The sequence below is a fragment of the Lates calcarifer genome, linkage group LG13 (assembly GCF_001640805.2).
Source record: "Lates calcarifer isolate ASB-BC8 linkage group LG13, TLL_Latcal_v3, whole genome shotgun sequence".
In the NCBI taxonomy this organism is placed as follows: Eukaryota; Metazoa; Chordata; class Actinopteri; family Centropomidae; genus Lates; species Lates calcarifer.
The window spans coordinates 538,398-556,074 of NC_066845.1; the positions used below are offsets into that span (position 1 = coordinate 538,398).

The 17,677-nt window shown below is 38.2% G+C and overlaps 2 protein-coding genes across 2 annotated transcripts in view; both read right to left on the reverse strand.

The window, feature by feature from the left end:
• The window catches only part of arid3c (AT rich interactive domain 3C (BRIGHT-like)), a 75,235-nt gene extending 68,162 nt beyond the window's left edge, over positions 1 to 7,073 (reverse strand). Inside the window, exons 1-2 of the mRNA XM_051074936.1 lie at positions 6,181 to 7,073; positions 5,182 to 5,826 (exon numbers count right to left, since the gene is read on the reverse strand). Of these exons, the coding sequence (XP_050930893.1) occupies positions 5,182 to 5,826; positions 6,181 to 6,309 (774 nt within the window). The 5' untranslated portion in view covers positions 6,310 to 7,073. The remainder of the gene's footprint in view (positions 1 to 5,181; positions 5,827 to 6,180) is intronic.
• Positions 7,074 to 14,248: 7,175 nt separating this feature from the next.
• Positions 14,249 to 17,677, reverse strand: part of mamdc2a (MAM domain containing 2a) — a 44,347-nt gene continuing 40,918 nt past the window's right edge. Inside the window, exon 14 of the mRNA XM_018699673.2 lies at positions 14,249 to 17,489. Coding sequence (XP_018555189.1) covers positions 17,428 to 17,489 — 62 coding nt within the window. The 3' untranslated portion in view covers positions 14,249 to 17,427. The remainder of the gene's footprint in view (positions 17,490 to 17,677) is intronic.

Sequence of the window (17,677 nt, forward strand, 5' to 3'; positions counted from 1 at the left end):
CCAATCATTTCATGATTAAATGTAGTGTTAGAGACCGCAGACAGGTAACTAGTGCTATTTTTTCAGTGTCCTAGGAAGGTTTTATCAATGCTTTAAATTATATATCTTAAATTTGCCATTGGACCTATGTGAAGAACAATGTGCTTAATAATAAAATGTATTTTACAATTCATTTTCATGTGTATTTTATATGTCCTGGAGACATTGGCATGCATTTTGTTGACAGGGTTACTTTGTTAATGCTGTGATGAAGTTAAATAAATTAATTAATGACCAAAATCTGACAAAGACACAGTGAGTCATGGGCTTCTGCAGCCCCCAGGGTCCTGGGGTAGTTGGTTAGTTGGTAGTTAATACCTGCTTGTTAATCCAGCTCTGGTTTTGGTGCTGAAACTGAAGCCTTGTCAAGACTTTACTTGTACAGTCACTCAGTGATGCCAGTTGGGCTGACCTCACAATCACACACAGTTCCAATCCTCCTTTCCTCTATCACTTCTTCTGTTTTTCCTGCACAGTCACCCCACCCTACCCCACCCCACCTTCTCATCCATGTGTCTGCTCACCATATAACTGTAATGGCACACAGTGAAAGAATCCAGGAATGCCACTAAAGTATTTCCAGTGACAGAGAACTTTTAAAGTTAAAGTGCGCCGCAGCACTTAGATGAATACATGGTGCCAAAGATAAAATGTAGCTTTTTGCTATGTGAAGGAGTTTAATACATCTTCCAGTAGCTTCATGAGATTGGACTGGGTTTCCACATCCCTGACAGAATGTTGACACAGGAGTTATGGTGCAGCAGCATGTGTATTTTCCAGAGCAGGTCTTTGCCAGCTTTTATGGTCATGTTAAAGTGGGTGGTGCAGGGCTGGAGGGGGAGGGGTCAGATTAGAGGGCTGATTGTTTTTCAAGACGAGCCCTTAGATAAACTGAAAAATACAGAAAAAACATTCAAAGAACCATACCAGTGGTTTTCCACAATTTACTGAAGTTCACTGTATGTTCAACAATTTAGTTAACTATGTTATAAACAGATCCTGCTGTATAGATTTGAATGTACACTGAATCAGGAAATTTCTAATATTCACACACCACACAAAAAATGAACGAAAATGTATGTTTAAAAAATGAATAAAAGCCAATACTGTATATTGCTATTGTTATTTTTGAAACTAATCACTCAAATATCAATATTAGTATCTGTCTAAAAGTTTCCTTAATAAAGAGGGACAAAGAGGAAGCTGCCTCTCCCACAGTGAAAGACAGCTATTTGATTTGGCACCCAAATCAAGATGAGCTGCACTGAAAAAAGCTCTTTAAAAAATATAGAGCATAAGTCATTTTGTCTGTTCTGTATTTCCTAAAATCTTTTTTTCTTCATTGAAACAACTGAGTAATTCTGCTACATTGGTAAGATTTCTATTCATGTTTTCCATTCAAAACAACTTGTGTTGTGCTGACCAACAGTATAGTCAGTCGCTGTACTCATTGAAGAAAAACACACGATTCTAAAAACATTTATCATATTACTTTGGCTCTCTGCTTGTTTTACAAACATGTGCCTTAAAGAACTGGAATATCACATGATGTGTGAAGATGGATATTTTTGCCGTGTGGATGATTTGAGTGGCAGGGGGAGGGGAGTGTAATCATACACCAGTACAGCTGAAGCTCCCTCCTCCTTCACCACTTGTTGGAAAAACAACCTGGAAGAGGTACAATCCAGAAAAAGAAGTGGCTCCACAAACACGAGCCCATGTGCTGACATGTACATTACATGACGTTTTTTATGTCTAATGCATCAGAATCAGCTTTGCATCAAGATTTAATGAGAGGAACTGTTTGGTTACACATCAGTACTGACAGAGCCCATTTTCAACATGCAGCAGACTGCAAAAACAACTCTCTTAACAAGCAGTGTCGTCTCATATTCAGCCTTCAACCATTGTTTCAGGAAGCTTCTAGAAATAACAGTCTGTATATCTTGAAACAACCCAGAATAAAGCAGGCCACTGCTCTATAATTAAGGAAATGACACTCAACAGTAGGAAATTTCTGAAGCAAGTTCATTTGAATTGGAAACTCAAATTTTCACTAGTTTCAAGGAAAATCATTTTTAATGATTCAATAATAACTTCCATATGGAGATGTCTTGTAGTGTAGTTTACACTGTCACAAATAAATGTGAATGAGATTCTGCAGATGCAAGTCCAGGACAAAAAAAAAAATCCTTGCCGTAATAGTACAGTCCTGAACGCTTATCATCAACAAACATGACACAACTGAACACAACAATACAAACATACAGAACAAACATTCTAATATCTCTTTTTGTTAGACATTAAATGTCTGTGTCTGTCTTGATTGGTGGACTGTGACAACACCAGTGACAATGATGGAAATAAGTTCAGGATTAATAATTCTGTCTGTTTTGTTGTATTTTATAAATACATTGTCAATGTTGTCAATAACTCAAACCAAATATTAAAACTTAGACAAAAGTGGTACCCAAACATTACGATGCTCATAACGCTCCAATAAAATCAGAAAATTACACCAGATATTAAAATGCAAGTGAGAACACAAAGATTAGAAGAAATGCATTCCAAATTCAGAAGTACAGCAAATAACAAAAATGTACAAAAGTTTAAAGCACAAACATTAACAGACATGTGTTTTAGTATGATTTCACAGAGACAAATTATCCCTAATCCATCAGCAGGGAGTGACATCAAAATCCAGGCACCCAGGGAGTTTAGTTTAGTTTGTTTACTGATTTTGTATTCGATGCATTTTTGGATTTTTTTGAGCACATTTCTCTTAATGTTTGTGTTTCAACACTTGTATGTGTTGTGGTAATTGCTGTACTTTAATATCCAGATCCAAAGGCTGACTAAAATTTTCTGAACATTTTCCATTATTAAAGTTTGATTTGAAATATTATTCTTATGTGGAAAAGCTGTTCAGACTGTTCCATCCTCTCTGTGCTTTCACCTACAGAACTGTGACACTAAGATTAAAAACAGGAGACAAATGTTGGAAAAGTGGGAAAAAACACTATAAATGATTCAACAACTAAAGACAGTACACACAGCCATTTACATATTGTTTTGTTCTCCCTGCCATTGGTAATTTTTTGGGGGGGTTACACAAAAATCCAGGTTTTACTTTTTCTACTTTATTAAGTCTATTTATACAAATGACTGCAGGCTCACATATCCATGTCAACACGCTTGTAAATAATGTGTATGTGTTTCAGAGAGGAAGCACGGTCAAACACACAATTCAGTGTCTGTCGTAATAGCTTGGCACAAAGCCGACTCCCAGCTACACACACACGCACTGCCAGACAGGGAGATCCCAGCATTTTTGGGTGTGAGCCAGGCAGGAATACCACCAGGTCCCGTTTTCTGCATTTCCTGAGCCACTGCCAAAACTACATGTAACATCTCCTCCCTCACGCTCTGTGTCTCTCTGCCTCAGGTCTTTGTGTCATCTTTTTCTGTCACCACCAGGAATTTCTTTTATGTTTTACAGTCTCATCTCTTTAGAATCTGCTGTATGTTGTAGCCTGCTGGATCATTAAAAGTTCAAATAAGTTTTACCAGCAGCCGGTCACCTTTCTCTGCACTAAATATTTAGGTCATGGTTACCTTTAATTCAGTTTAAGACAAAAAATACTGAAGGCAATAGAAATGCTTTTTTGGTCAGGGCTAACTCTCATGTTGTTCCTGAGGTCCACAGAAGTTATTTAGGAGCTACTGTAAACACAGACTGGTCCCTTTTGGTTCAGATCAGATTAAAACCTGTCCGCCTCAGTGGGGCCTTTTTTATATTTAGCCCACATCTTGTTTCTATTTCCAAAGATGCATTTACTGCCTTCAAATGTGGTTTTGTTTTGCAGCTTTGAGCATGCTTAGTATGCTGGCTCCACTCTGTCTGCCAAGCAGCCATAAGCATCCTTTTATTGTCCCATGACCATTACACTGAATGACTACATACGAATGACCCCCACAATAGCTGCACATCCTGAGGAATCCTCAGCCTATAGCCTGATTTTACACAGGGCATGCATGCACAGGAAACTAATCTTAAAGAAAGTAAAGAGAGTAAAGACTTTATGATGACAGTCATAGGTGTATCATATATACATCCTCTGAACAAGGAAAAACTTACATCACGTTTTTTGACAGCAAATGTCAAGCAAGCTGTCCACTCAAATGACTATGAAGCTCATATGCATGCTTTATAAAAATAATAATTAAATAAAAAAGCTGTTAATGAGTTGTAGATGTAAAGGGAAATATAAATTAGATGGTGAATGTTCTCTCCACAGGCTCATCTCACCATCCTCCACACATTACTCTCTCTATATTGAGGCTACTAGTTTCAGCCCGTATTTAAATTGCATTTCCATGCATTGGGTTGCTTTAATGTGCAGCGCTAATGCAGTCACTAATGTACACATCACATTTAGGGAAGTCTGTAAATGATCCATCATAAATAAAAGATGACATGGTTCATCCACAATAGCTCAGAGAGTATAGATCTGCCTACTGTCAGCTGGAAATATACAGACAAGCGCATATCACTCAAATAACTTATTGTCATTAACTCGCCACTGAGAAAACAAAAGAGCTGTTAAGAACAAATGCCGTCAGTAAGTGTCCAGTATAATGAAACATGTTTCTAAATACATTAAGATATAAGGAACCCTTTATAATAGTTTAATTATCTATTATCTATCCCTTATCAGTCATTAATAAGAACACCTTTTGGTCACCAGGCTGTAAACAAAATCCTTTGACTGATCGGACCATTTGACCACTTACCTTCTGGGAAAGGGCTTGAAGTGTTTACGGACCTGTTACTGTATCGGGCATCGCAAGCTAAAACCTTTTTTTTAACAACCTGGCAATGTGAAATGCGTTCTTATCAGTCAGTGAGTACATTTGTTCTCTAGTCGGTAGTAATTCAGTTATAATGCTGGGGTTTAATCCAGCTCTATCCCTGAAGCTAAGTTGTGGTATCATCCGATCTGACAAGGGGAATGTTCACCACATGGCAGCTTCAAAGTTATTGCAGCTAATGAACACTTTGTTAATTGTGCCTTATTAGAAAGCCACAGCCTCAGCCAAGTGTTGTATGGGGAAGTGTTGAGTAAGTCGGTGCTGTCTCACCTGTTTGAACTGTTCCTCATAGGTCCACTCGTGGTGCTGGGACTGAGGTTGCGCCGATGGAGACTCTGAACGACGGGCCGGGGCGAAGGCCGCCGGGACTCTGGCCATGAGATGCATCGGGGCGCCCTTCGGAGACAGACAAGCTCCCTGGACCGAGGATTGCCGGTGCTGGTAGTGTTTCACCTCAACGTCGTCCTCGTCCTCCTCCTCTTCATTCAGGATCTCCTGCTCCTCCGTGTAATCTCCCTCCTCGTTCCGCTCCTTATCGTTGCCCGGTCTGGAGGAGTTCCCATCGTCGTCGACCCTGCGGACCTCCATGTGAGGGAGCGTTAACCCCGGAGAGGAGCTGGCAACTCCGGCAGCGAGGGCGCCACGCATCGCCGCTTGGTAGTGGCGGAAAGCCAGAGCTTGTTGGTGTATCTGGGACTCCACCATGGACCGCAGGTCTTTCTCTTTCTCCGCCTGCCGGAGCTTCTCCTCCAGAGCCAGCCGCGCTGCCTGTTGCCGCTGCAGGTTCTCCATGACCGCCTCGAGCTTCATCCCACCGCTGCCGGTCTGGTGGGACAGGGTGCCGGGGAACGGGCTGTGGGAGGAGGCGGAGGGAGCCTGGAGGGGAAGGCTGCCGGCGGACGAGAAAGATCCTTGCTGCGACGGGACGAGAGGATGGTCGGGTAATGATTATAACGGGCACTTTAAAATGAAAACACATCTTCTACCAATTGGCCTCATTACACACTGAGTTACTCGTGATATCTGGTTATATCGGTAAAATAAGATAACCTGTCAAATAGTTCCTACTACCACACAAGCGAAGGTGGAAAAAAAAAAAAAAAAAAAAACTTGCACAAAGTGACTAAAACACTTAAAAACTCTGAGTGTGTCATCGGGCTGTTAGTAAAAAGTTTAACTTATGTGCATTAGAAAAAAGAAGACAAAATCAACTGCCCAGTAGTTAAGTCTAATAATCCAATAGAAACAGGCTAAAGCCTGGACGCTTACCAAAGCAGATTTAGTTGCTATACTTGTATTATCAACCATGCTTCTCTCCGTCAGACGCGCGGAAATGTTATCAAACAAATCACAAGAGTCTTCTTTCAGTCCTGGCAACGGTCCGCATTCAACATCCATATATGAAGTCTCGATAGGTGGCTGAGCAAATACTTGGATTGTGTTTGGTGTTGAATGGTAGAGCCCCGAGCTGCTTTTGGCAACAAGTGGCAACTGTAGTGAGAATGACCTCTGGAGGCAGAGATCAGCCCTCCTGTTCCATCTGCTAACAACACGTCAATACTAAGAAATACAGCAGGTCTATGAAGGCCGGCAGGGAGACACGCACTGACTGTACACCGAGACACCGCTGCTCATCTGCTCATCCACGGCTCTGATGGAGCTGGTGAGACTTCATTCCTAGTTCCGTCAACAATTTCCAATAATTCACTGAATGAACTCATTCCATTAATCCACAGACGATTTTTGTATTGTTTGAATGCAGTTACCTTAAAACACGGAAAACCAAAAATGACTTTTGTTAAAGTACATCTCAGTTTCAGGATAACAGACATGATTATTGTTATGGTGCGTTTTATATTGCATGCAGTGAGGATTAAGAAACTTGATCTGCTGCTCATTTTATTAGGCCTACAGTATATCAATAAATAATAAGATTAACTTATTAATGTAGATTTTTTAATATATTATGTTTTATTTCTTTGCTTCTCTTTGCATTTTACAGTGGATTGATGTAATGTGCCTGTCTGTGTATTCACTTGATTTTTATACTCTATAGTCCACCTCTCTGCAAATCAAGGAACTTTATCGCACTCATTTAAAAATCATATAAAAATCCACAACTGCTATGGATTTACAACATTGACTGCAATGACCTAATGCAACCACAGATATAGGAGATATAGCTCTGTTTGTTGAAAATTCACTGATGCCTGATTTCTACAGGCCAGCTCTAATGGGAGATCTCACCTGTATCTTCACATATATGTTCCTTAGTTTTATCTTGATCTGGGAGGGCACAGACACACAACCCCTCATGTTCCATTTCATGTACAGGTGGGGAGGAAAAGGACACCTGTCCTCCACTGACTGTCACACACTGTTGCTGTGCAGCTCTTCAGCCCTGAGGTTACACCTACAGCAGCGACTTTCACTGCTGTCTGCTCCACCCTAAAACACCTAACATAGTTGTTGTCCATCTGCTCAGCTCCTTAAAATGGAAGCCAGGTATTAACATTCTAAAACAAAAAGTACATTTTGGAAAAGTCTTGTATTTGGCCTTTCTAGTGATATTCTTATAGTAGTGTAAAGTAATTGCTTTTCTTTGTTTTATTCGGAGCGAAGCAGTTACTTTAAATCATATATTCACTTAGCAAAATGCTGTTTCAAATGAAGCACCACAGCTGCACTGCAGTGTAAACATAATTTCTGAACCCTGCAATTGACCACCATTTACTGCAGTGACCCTACAATTAAGGCTTACTGTGATGTAGCATATATCATTTGGCTGAAGCAAATCAATTATCATCAGCAGGGTCAGCACTGGTTTGGCAATCTATGCTAAAAGAAAGAAGGAAAGAAAGGGTGAAAGAAAGAATTTAGAGTAATTCACAGCAGAACTCAGCTGAGATCCATATATTAAGGAATCTGTTTGAGCTTCATTTTAAAGTAGTTTTCCAAAATTAACTTCAAGTGTGCCATATGCCCACTGCCATATTTAGCCTTTTTATCCAGTTAGCTCACATTATTTGTAAGGTAAATGTCTGCATTGAATGTTTTAGTGGAGCATAAGACCAATTTCTGCAACCTTGTAAATGATAACCACCACCAGGAAAGAATAAACACACATACAAGCGATCTGTTTTACTCACTGATTTGTCAGTGATGCTGTAGTTACACCTTACCAAACGGTTGTCTTTCAGTACTTCACTTCAGTTCTCTTTCAGTCTCAGAAAACAAATGTTCAGTCCTCTTCCTCAGTTCTGGGTAAGAAAGTAGAAGCAGGTAAATCTAGAACCTGATTTCACAAGTAACCGGAGGATTGTTATCTTTTGTGAACTGTTTTTATGTCTGTGTGCTTTACAGTTCAAGGGATCTCTGCTGAACTGACATAAGTATTGTCATGTTTCTTTTCTTTTCTCTGGGTTTCACTGTAGGTGATTGTTGTTTATTGTATATTACTTTTAAACATGTAGTCAGGTGTTTTGCAGTTTGAATGATCTGTCTGCAGGATTGATGTGTAGATAAATGTGCTGCTGTAATGTGACCTCCCTTTAAAGTGTTTTTAAAGTCAAAATTTGAACTTGACATGACCATCACTCTGTGCAGCCAGGAAAGTGTCCATGGTGGAGCACAATTAAAGTCATTAATTGCTGTGACATATTATGTAAAGATCCATCAAAGAGGACCTTCTTCCACACTGAACTACCACAGTGCAGCCTCGGTCAACCTGAGGAGGGAACTGTTTACAGAGCCAAGAGGCAGTGTTAGAAATAAGATGCATCTCACTGGAGAAGACTTGACTAAATAATCAGAGTTTAACAGGATTCTCAAGAATTATTTGACTCTGAAAGCATCACACAGTTCTGTACATAGTACAGAGAGGTATGTATATGAATGTGTTTTAAAATACTCTATACAGTAGCCCTGGAGTCTAACATAGTACAGTGTACTGTAGAACAGCACTCCCTAGTGGCTGAACAGAAGACTTTATTAGAGCAGCTGTCTCCTAAGCTGATACTTCAGCGTGAGGTACTACATGCTGGTCTCACTTCACACACGCGCGCGCGCACACACACACACACACACACACACACACACAATTTGTTGTTTTTATCCACATTTTTGTTCTCTCTCATCATTTCTTCTTTTACACTTTATTGCAGTAACAAATACTCAGAACAAATGTTGTTGTGTTTAATGTAATCAATGAGGACATCATCTCTTGGAAGTCTTAATTTATCTGCAGTGAGTAAGAGTTGGTGGAGGTAGAGTTACTGGCATGGGGTGGCTCTTTAAGAGCATCACTGTTTTTCCATGGACGGTTGTGATTATTGTATGTGTATGCAGACTGTTGTGACCTCACTTACCATTCTGTACAAATGTACCTCCTCTCATGCATTTAAATACACCTGGAAGTAACAGTTTGCATCATATGAAGCATGTGTAGACATTTCACGTTGTCACTCACACTGTGGTGTTGTTTGTCACCCCATACACCTAAGTCTATGGTCCATTTCCATCATGCATACACCACCTCAGTATGATAATAGATAAGCAAAATAGAATTTAATCCAACACATGGTTTTATTGAGGCAGGGGAGAAAGGAGGAGGTAGACAAGGAAAAGAAAAAGCAGAGCAGATGTGGAGGTCAATAATGATCAGTGATATTGACCAGCTACTTGGAAATGGAAACATAAAAAACACTGAGCCAGTGGATGGAATGGACAGAAGGGACAAGTCCACCAAACTTTGTGTCTGCTCTAGATAACAAATTAGGAAATAACACTTTCTTTCTTTTCTTTTTCTTTGATTGCAAAATGTTTTATTATACAGTCATGAAATGACATGAAATAATAGTGATTTAAAAAAAACAGATATTGCATTAGATGCCAGTTTTCTTCTCTGTCTTTGTTGACACATTAAAAAGGAATGTATATTGGGCCATACTGCATGCCTGCCCACAAGACAAACAAAATGGAGACCCAATCATATAAAAACTGCTATATAGCATTTCTCAAGGTCAAAACCTTTAAATTTGGAATCAAACACCACTGATTACAGATGAGCTCCTGTTGATAACTGTAATTATTTAGAGATATTAATTGTGTAAAACTTTATAATGAAACTTACTGTAATATGTATCCCACAGCTCCTTTGGATTTGGGACTTTTTAATTCAGTATGACATGGTATGTGTTGGTATATGTGCTCAGGGGATACATAATAAATCATAATCAGACTTTATTGCTGAGTACGTTTGCACATGCAAGGAATTTGTCTTGGTATATTGGTGCTAAAAACAGTGATAAAACTAAAGTAAACTAAAAGAGATAAAAAAAAATAATTAATTAAAAAACACAGAAGTAAGAGCAAAGAGTAAGGAGCAAAAAGCAAATTCTAGATTTACAAGGATATTAAAATGGTTCATTTCACTCTGTTGGAGCATAGATTACAGATGAAATAATGCCATATGATCTATATGTGTCCTATTGTTTTTATTGTCTCAGTAGTTTTCAGACACCTCATTGCTCACCTGAACCTGCTGCCTCCTCATTCTCGAAGGCCATCCATGTTTTTAATCTCTTCATAAAGTTTGGAGCTATTGGTGAATTGAGGAGCTCTTGAGACAAATTCTCAGGGAGTTCCAGATGAAGGGTTATTGATCGACCCTGTATGCCTTGAGCCATGGAGAGGCTGACCCCTCCATCCTGTCAATGATTAACCTCCAGGGATTTTCGACCAAATCGCCAGGTGCAATCAATTGCTTCACAACTGTCACACACTGACCACTTCCACTAATGATGACAAGCTAATTAGTTGCTTCTCACTGCAAGGGCATCAACTCTTCAATAATTTATTTAGCCTTTTTTTCTGAGAAGTATAATGACTGTGTCCTGTGGTTCAGAAGGAATCGCCTGGCATCCTCTGGTCATGTCTACCTGTCACCTAGCTATTGTTTCTGCTCCTCTGCCTTTACTCCACCAAATTATTGGATTCAATCTGAATTCAATTTGAATTCATCCAGGATTTACATGGATTTCAAAATGTCCTCAAAGTCGTAACAGATCAATGCTCAAATGCATTTTATCCTGGTCCATCAGTGATAGTTCACCTGTTAATCTCATTACTGCTCCCCCACCTGCCTCTCCACTCAAACACAATACACAACCCTGACTAACACTGGAGCAAGCACACAAAGCGATATATTTTCCATTCATGCCAGACTCTTGTAAAATGATAAGTTTCCTTAACAAAAGGAACCAATCATTGATCAAATACACTTTGAGCATAAAAGTTTAATCTTACCTTGAGACAGTATTTTGACAGAAAAGTAATGTGAAAGAAAGAAAAAATGTTAATTCAAGGTCCACATAAAAGTGTTTTCAAAGTCACATTCACATTTGAAAACTTCATAAAAATTCTATTATATTTAAATTCTGATAGAGAAAAATTGTAAGAAATTAAACCAGACAAAAGACTGTAGCCTTTTGTCTGGTTTGTGATTGAGTGATTCCAGCCAAGATAATGTGAACACAGTAAAAAGCATACATTATATAAAAAATGTATGTATATCTGAAGAATTCTGCTGCAAATTCTCCCAACAGAATTCTGAGAGAATAAGTACAATAAAACATCATTGCTTCTGCATTTTAAGAGAATGTTAAAGATTTCCATATGATTGTTGATTGATTACAAGTATACTGGAAAGGAAACAGTCACATGAGGAACATCATCCATCAACTCTATCCATCTTACCTCTTGAGTAAGGCTGTGTTCTTATCTGTCACTCAAATAAAAACTTATTCTTTTAAGCTCATGCTTGAGCGACATTTCAAATATTAATTTTCTTACAGCTGCAGCTCCTTATTTTCATTTGAAACTTAAAATTGTGAAGACAAAATAATAAGCAGTAAATAATACAATACATTGTAGCTTCAAGCTCATAAATATTACTGTAATACTTTCTATTGTAGACATGCAGATGTGCTGCTCTCCTGCCAACTGATGTTGTCATAGTATGTCAGTAGGAGTGGGGGCGGTCCTGGTATTTGACTGCCCTCCAGTGGCTCCTAGTGTTCTGTGGCCTACAGAGCATCCCCCTGTTGCAACCTTCCTCTTTGTGAAATGTGTACACATTTTTCAACAACGCACTTCTACCTGGCCCCAGATTTGTGTTGTAATTTCATAAACATGCTTTTCTCTGGTCGGTTGCATCTCTATGAGTCTTCTAATTTAAATTATAAACAGAGCAAAAAACATTATTTACTACAGTATTATAATACAATGCAGACTGAGGGCTGTGAGTCCACTGAGGCTGATTCTGTGCCTCTCAGATCAGGGGAGTATTTAAACCATTCAGAGTGCACTCTTACCTAACAGACAGGAGAGTGGATTAAATTCCTTTAGATGTGGGAAGAATCAATGATCAGATAAAAAAAGACATGATAGTAGATAGATGTCTGCATTGTCTGATTTTAGTTTAACGTGAAGAACTTCCCTGATTTTTTTTTTTTTTTTTTTTTTTTGCTGTCATATGCAGCTCCTACGCATTCAAAACGACAAGTTGTCAGCATCTCTGCCTTACTCATATTTCTCACAAATCATTACAATTTATATCACTAAGACTGTTTTAATCGTTACTGAATCAAAACTGTTAATAAAGCAAAATAAAACACAACAACAGCAAAGTAATCCTCATTATTTTTTGTTTGTTTGTTTTGTTTTTTTACCATTTAGATTTATTTGGTGGTATTTGTTCCTTAAATTATGTTTTTGTGGTAAAATATGACTCACAGATATATACACATGTATTCCCACAACTTTATTAAATATCAAACAGAATATAATTGCTGTTGAAAATGTTTAACTTGTCTACCATTTTTCTTTACATACTGTACATAACCTGTATGTAACTTTCAGAACTGGTATCAAAATATGATTTTGTCTGACTGCAGGAACAGTTTCCACCAAACTTTGTGTCTGCTCTAGATAACAAATTAGGAAATAACACTTTCTTTCTTTTCTTTCTCTTTGATTGCAAAATGTTTTATCATACAAACTGTCATGAAATGACATGACTGAATAATAGTGATTTAAAAAAAACAGATATTGCATTAGATGCCAGTTTTCTTCTCTGTCTTTGTTGACACATTAAAAAGGAATGTATATTGGGCCATACTGCATGCCTGCCCACAAGACAAACAAAATGGAGACCCAATCATATAAAAACTGCTCATATAGCATTTCTCAAGGTCAAAACCTTTAAATTTGGAATCAAACACCACTGATTACAGATGAGCTCCTGTTGGGGAGTATTTAAACCATTAGAGTGCACTCTTACCTAACAGACAGGAGAGTGGATTAAATTCCTTTAGATGTGGGAAGAATCAATGATCAGCATTAAAAAAAGACATGATAGTAGATAGATGTCTGCATTGTCTGATTTTAGTTTAACAGTGAAGAACTTTCCTGGATTTTTTTTTTTTTTTTTTTTTTTTTTTTTGCTGTCATATGCAGCTCCTACGCATTCAAAACGACAAGTTGTCAGCATCTCTGCCTTACTCATATTTCTCACAAATCATTACAATTTATATCACTAAGACTGTTTTAATCGTTACTGAATCAAAACTGTTAATAAAGCAAAATAAAACACAACAACCACAAAGTAATGCTCATTGTTTTTTCAGACCTGGTATCAAAATATGATCTTGTCCAACTGCAGGAACAGTTTCATCATGTATTATGTAACAGTGGTGCTACTTGAGATGCTACTTGGGGCAGGAATATGGATTTCCTCCAAATATAACAAAGTACACATAAATTAATCCTGAAAAGTGTAAAAACTGTGAGTCACCAGTTCTAGCAGTCAAAGTTTAGGGATAATAAATGCAGCATTTGTGGTTCACCTTCTTAATATTGTTTTATAGCCTCTTTTCCGGCAGCGCTATTTGAATGGCCAAGAAGTCACCAAAAACACTGGAATTTCAAGGGAAACTTCATGAAATACTGTACCAAAGTGTTGTTCAAGGGAAAAGTTTTCCTCTGATGGCATTGCTAAAGCAAAGTCAGAAGCCATTCAAAATGATCAAGGCCATAAATATTCATACCATTCTATTGAAATTACTACTTTAATTGTCATTACTATTATTATCACTACTGTATTACTGATACTTTTTTCCTCATTTTTACTTGGAATCTGTATTATGCTATGTTCTCCTGTCCCTGTTCTCTACCACCCTCTCTCCCTCATATAAATATACGTAAATACAATAAACTTGAATTGAATTGAATATCTTGCTCTGGATCAGATGGACAGCCCGAATAAGAAACATCACCATTCTTAGGTTCAATGTAGGCTTTAATGTTAGTGACAAAATTGCTTGGTACACATACTTGTGTGTATCAGGGTCAAGAGGTCAGAGGTCACTTATTGTTTGGCAATTCCAGTTTATTACAACCTGGGTCTTATTTTCATAGTAGATGATGATAAAGATGTCAAACAAATTTTAAATAAGCCGATAGTTGATTCTCAAATAATATACAGATCATGTTATGTTGACACGTACCATCCATCTAAACATTGTTGCAGGCTAAGCACAACCTCTCATGGCAACAGCACTTCCCACTAGCAGGGGCCTCCCCAGGCAGGATGCTCAGAAATGTCTCAAGGAACATGACAAAGGACCCATCCAGTATCTGTGGGACCTGCCTAATATTGTGTAGGTCCCCCTTTTGTTGCCAAAACAGCTCTGACCCACTGGGGCATGGACATGGGACCTGTGGGGGCATCCTGTGGTGTCTGGCACTGGGATCAGCAGCAGATCCTTGAGTCCTGTGGGTTGTAGGATGGGGCCTCTATGGATCTGATCTGTTCCAACCCATCCCACGGATACTGGATTCAATTGGGATCTGGGTCAACACCTTGGGCTCTTTGTCATGTTCCTAGAGATATTTCTGAGCAGTTTTTGTGGTGTGGTGGAAGCACTGGTTAATGATACATGGCAAACTGATAAATGATGAGGCAAAAGTGTGATCTATATTTTTTACTATTTACAGGATCTCAGACACAGTCATCATGACAGGTACATGACAGTGTCTATGGTATATAAACAAGATAAAGTAATAAGTAATTCAGAGTCTAGAGGTCAGTAGAGAAGCAAACAGAATCAAAATCAAAATCAGCATTGTTCCATACCTCTAACTTTCTCAAGGACTGAATCAAAATGGAAATTTAGTCTGTTGTCGGGCAACAGGAAGACAATTTTACAATAACAGCCCAACAGTGATAAGGACATCTAAATGCACAGCACAGCACTCGGATGTTTGCATAGATTTAAAACTTCTGCAGGAACCTTGTGATGCTAATAAGACAGCATGGATCAAACCCCTATGGAAGGTTCCCAGCACCTTACTGGATCCATGCCTTGAAAAGATAGCGATCAATATCTATAAGTGCCTAAATTGTGACATAAGTCTGAAGCTGGACTCAAATCCTTTGTCACAGTGGAAATAACACAAACGAAAGCTTGAGTGAATTCTAATGGAAAAAATCATCTGCATAACAAGTTATATCTGAAATGAGATATGTAAGAAACAACACCTGATACTTAAACAGACATATAAAGAATAGACATTAAACAAGAATTCAATAGTGGAAGCCCAAATCCAAGGATTATTATTATAAAGGTTTATTAAGCCTACAAGACCTTCTCTAAATGAAAATCCAATATTTTCTGACAATTACAGGCTACAAAGACAGTGCAGGGGTATGGCTTAACCTTCGTTTGCAAAAGCAAGGTGTATTGCCTATTCTTTATGTTTTTGTGGTGTTACTGCGTGACAACATGGCAGCAGACAAAAGCAGTTTCTCAGTTCTGAGTCTTTAAGTCCAAATATCCTTAGCCATTAGCTCACTGAGCTAAAAAGTTGATTACCTGATTTTCAAGTCAGTTTCACCTTTCCTTCTTTGGGGTGGAGTCAGATATTAAACATTCAATTCAATCATTCAAGAAAGAAAATTATGTTTACCTTACAGGATAAACATGGCAATATTCTATATTTTTCTGAGCAGGGAAGTCATAAAGAAATGAGAGAGGAATTAATATATTGTTTTTGGTCTCATTGGAGTTCTTGACAAAGTATAGTACATTTCAGCTATATGATTTAATACAAAGTCAAGCTAAAGCGCTCAACTTTCTGTACCTGAGTGATTTTTGAAGTCTTCACTGACTTCTCTGACTTCACCCCTGGGCACCCATTTACATACAGGTGAGATTTTAAGAGACACTCTACTGATTTTACATGTCAAAGACAATTTGATTGTCACTGGAAGCACTACTAACCTCCAAAAACAGAAGATTTTCTGGAGGGAACTTTGTCAAATCTTAAAAAAACAAACAAAAACCCCTTGACTTTAAAAGGTTCCCTGTGGAGTTTGCTATGGAGTGATTTTTTTTTATAGTTGATTCTCCCTTTTGTTTGTTCTTATTCAAGCTACTGAGGGTGCACATGCACGTGCCAGTGGCGGGCCATGCATTTCACACCTAAGCCTTCGCTGGTGTCCTATTAACCCACCTCTTAATACCATCATTATGATGTCACAGCTATAGAAACCATCAACAATATGTCAATAATGCCATAACTAAAGCAATGCTATAAAGACCCAGTTAACACAATGGTCTCCAAACACTGCAGCCACAGCTGCTCCACAGACATCATCTCTAGCAGAAGCATCAATATTAACTCAGAAAATGACAAAGACGTAAACAATAAAATATACTGTAGGTAAAATACATTTTACTCACTGAAACTGATGATTATTTGTAGACAAATTAAAAAACTGCTTCTGTCGAGGGGACATTCTCAGCCCTAAAGTGAATTCAAACTTATGTGAGAAATACGACTGGGCAGACTCGACTTTCAGGATTAGTTTCCATAGAGATAGAAAAGGACTCACTGTTGTGGATTGAAAAAACAGCTATTAACAGCTATTAGTACTATATTAATAATTAATACTAATTTGTTTTAGCTTGTGCTAGTAGCTATAGATGTGGTTTGCTAACTTTGACCAGCACAGCCTCAAATAAAAGTGAGTAACACATATTATAAACACATATTTATATGATATTTTGTGCATAGTGTCAACAGGCCCTCACACCTGATTGTGATTGTCTAACTGAATGTCATGAGAATGAGGTGTGACTGTTGTGAGAAGAGAATGGATAATGTTATCAGGAGAAGAAGTCACTATCAACCCCCTGTATGTAATACAGTTCCATTAAGCCTAATGTGATCAAAGAAATGTTAAGAATTACAGCAAATATAGTGAAATTACTGGACTGGGAAGTAAATAAAGACAGCAATACAGTGAGGTGGTGGTCCTGGCTGCAACATACGCATTGCTCTACAAGTTTGTAAATTGTCTTAATGGATTGTTCACATTCATTCTTCTGAAAGCCACCCAGCCCAACTCTGAAAAACTTCCAAACATTTATGCTGAAAGGCTTCCCTCCAGTCTCAGTTCTCAATCTCATTGAAATACTCTGAGAAGCCTGAGTATGGAGTGATGTCATCAGGATCTGGAGAACAAAACAACACAGATATTATAGTTCTACTCATTAAACAATATAGTATTGTATAGTATAACACTGATAAAGCCTGATTTTAAAAAGAATTAGAATTTTGATGTTGTGTAACAACATTAGTTTGATGAAGAGGTGACAATAAGACACAAGTAGAGACACACCAACAGCTGTTCAGAGTCAAA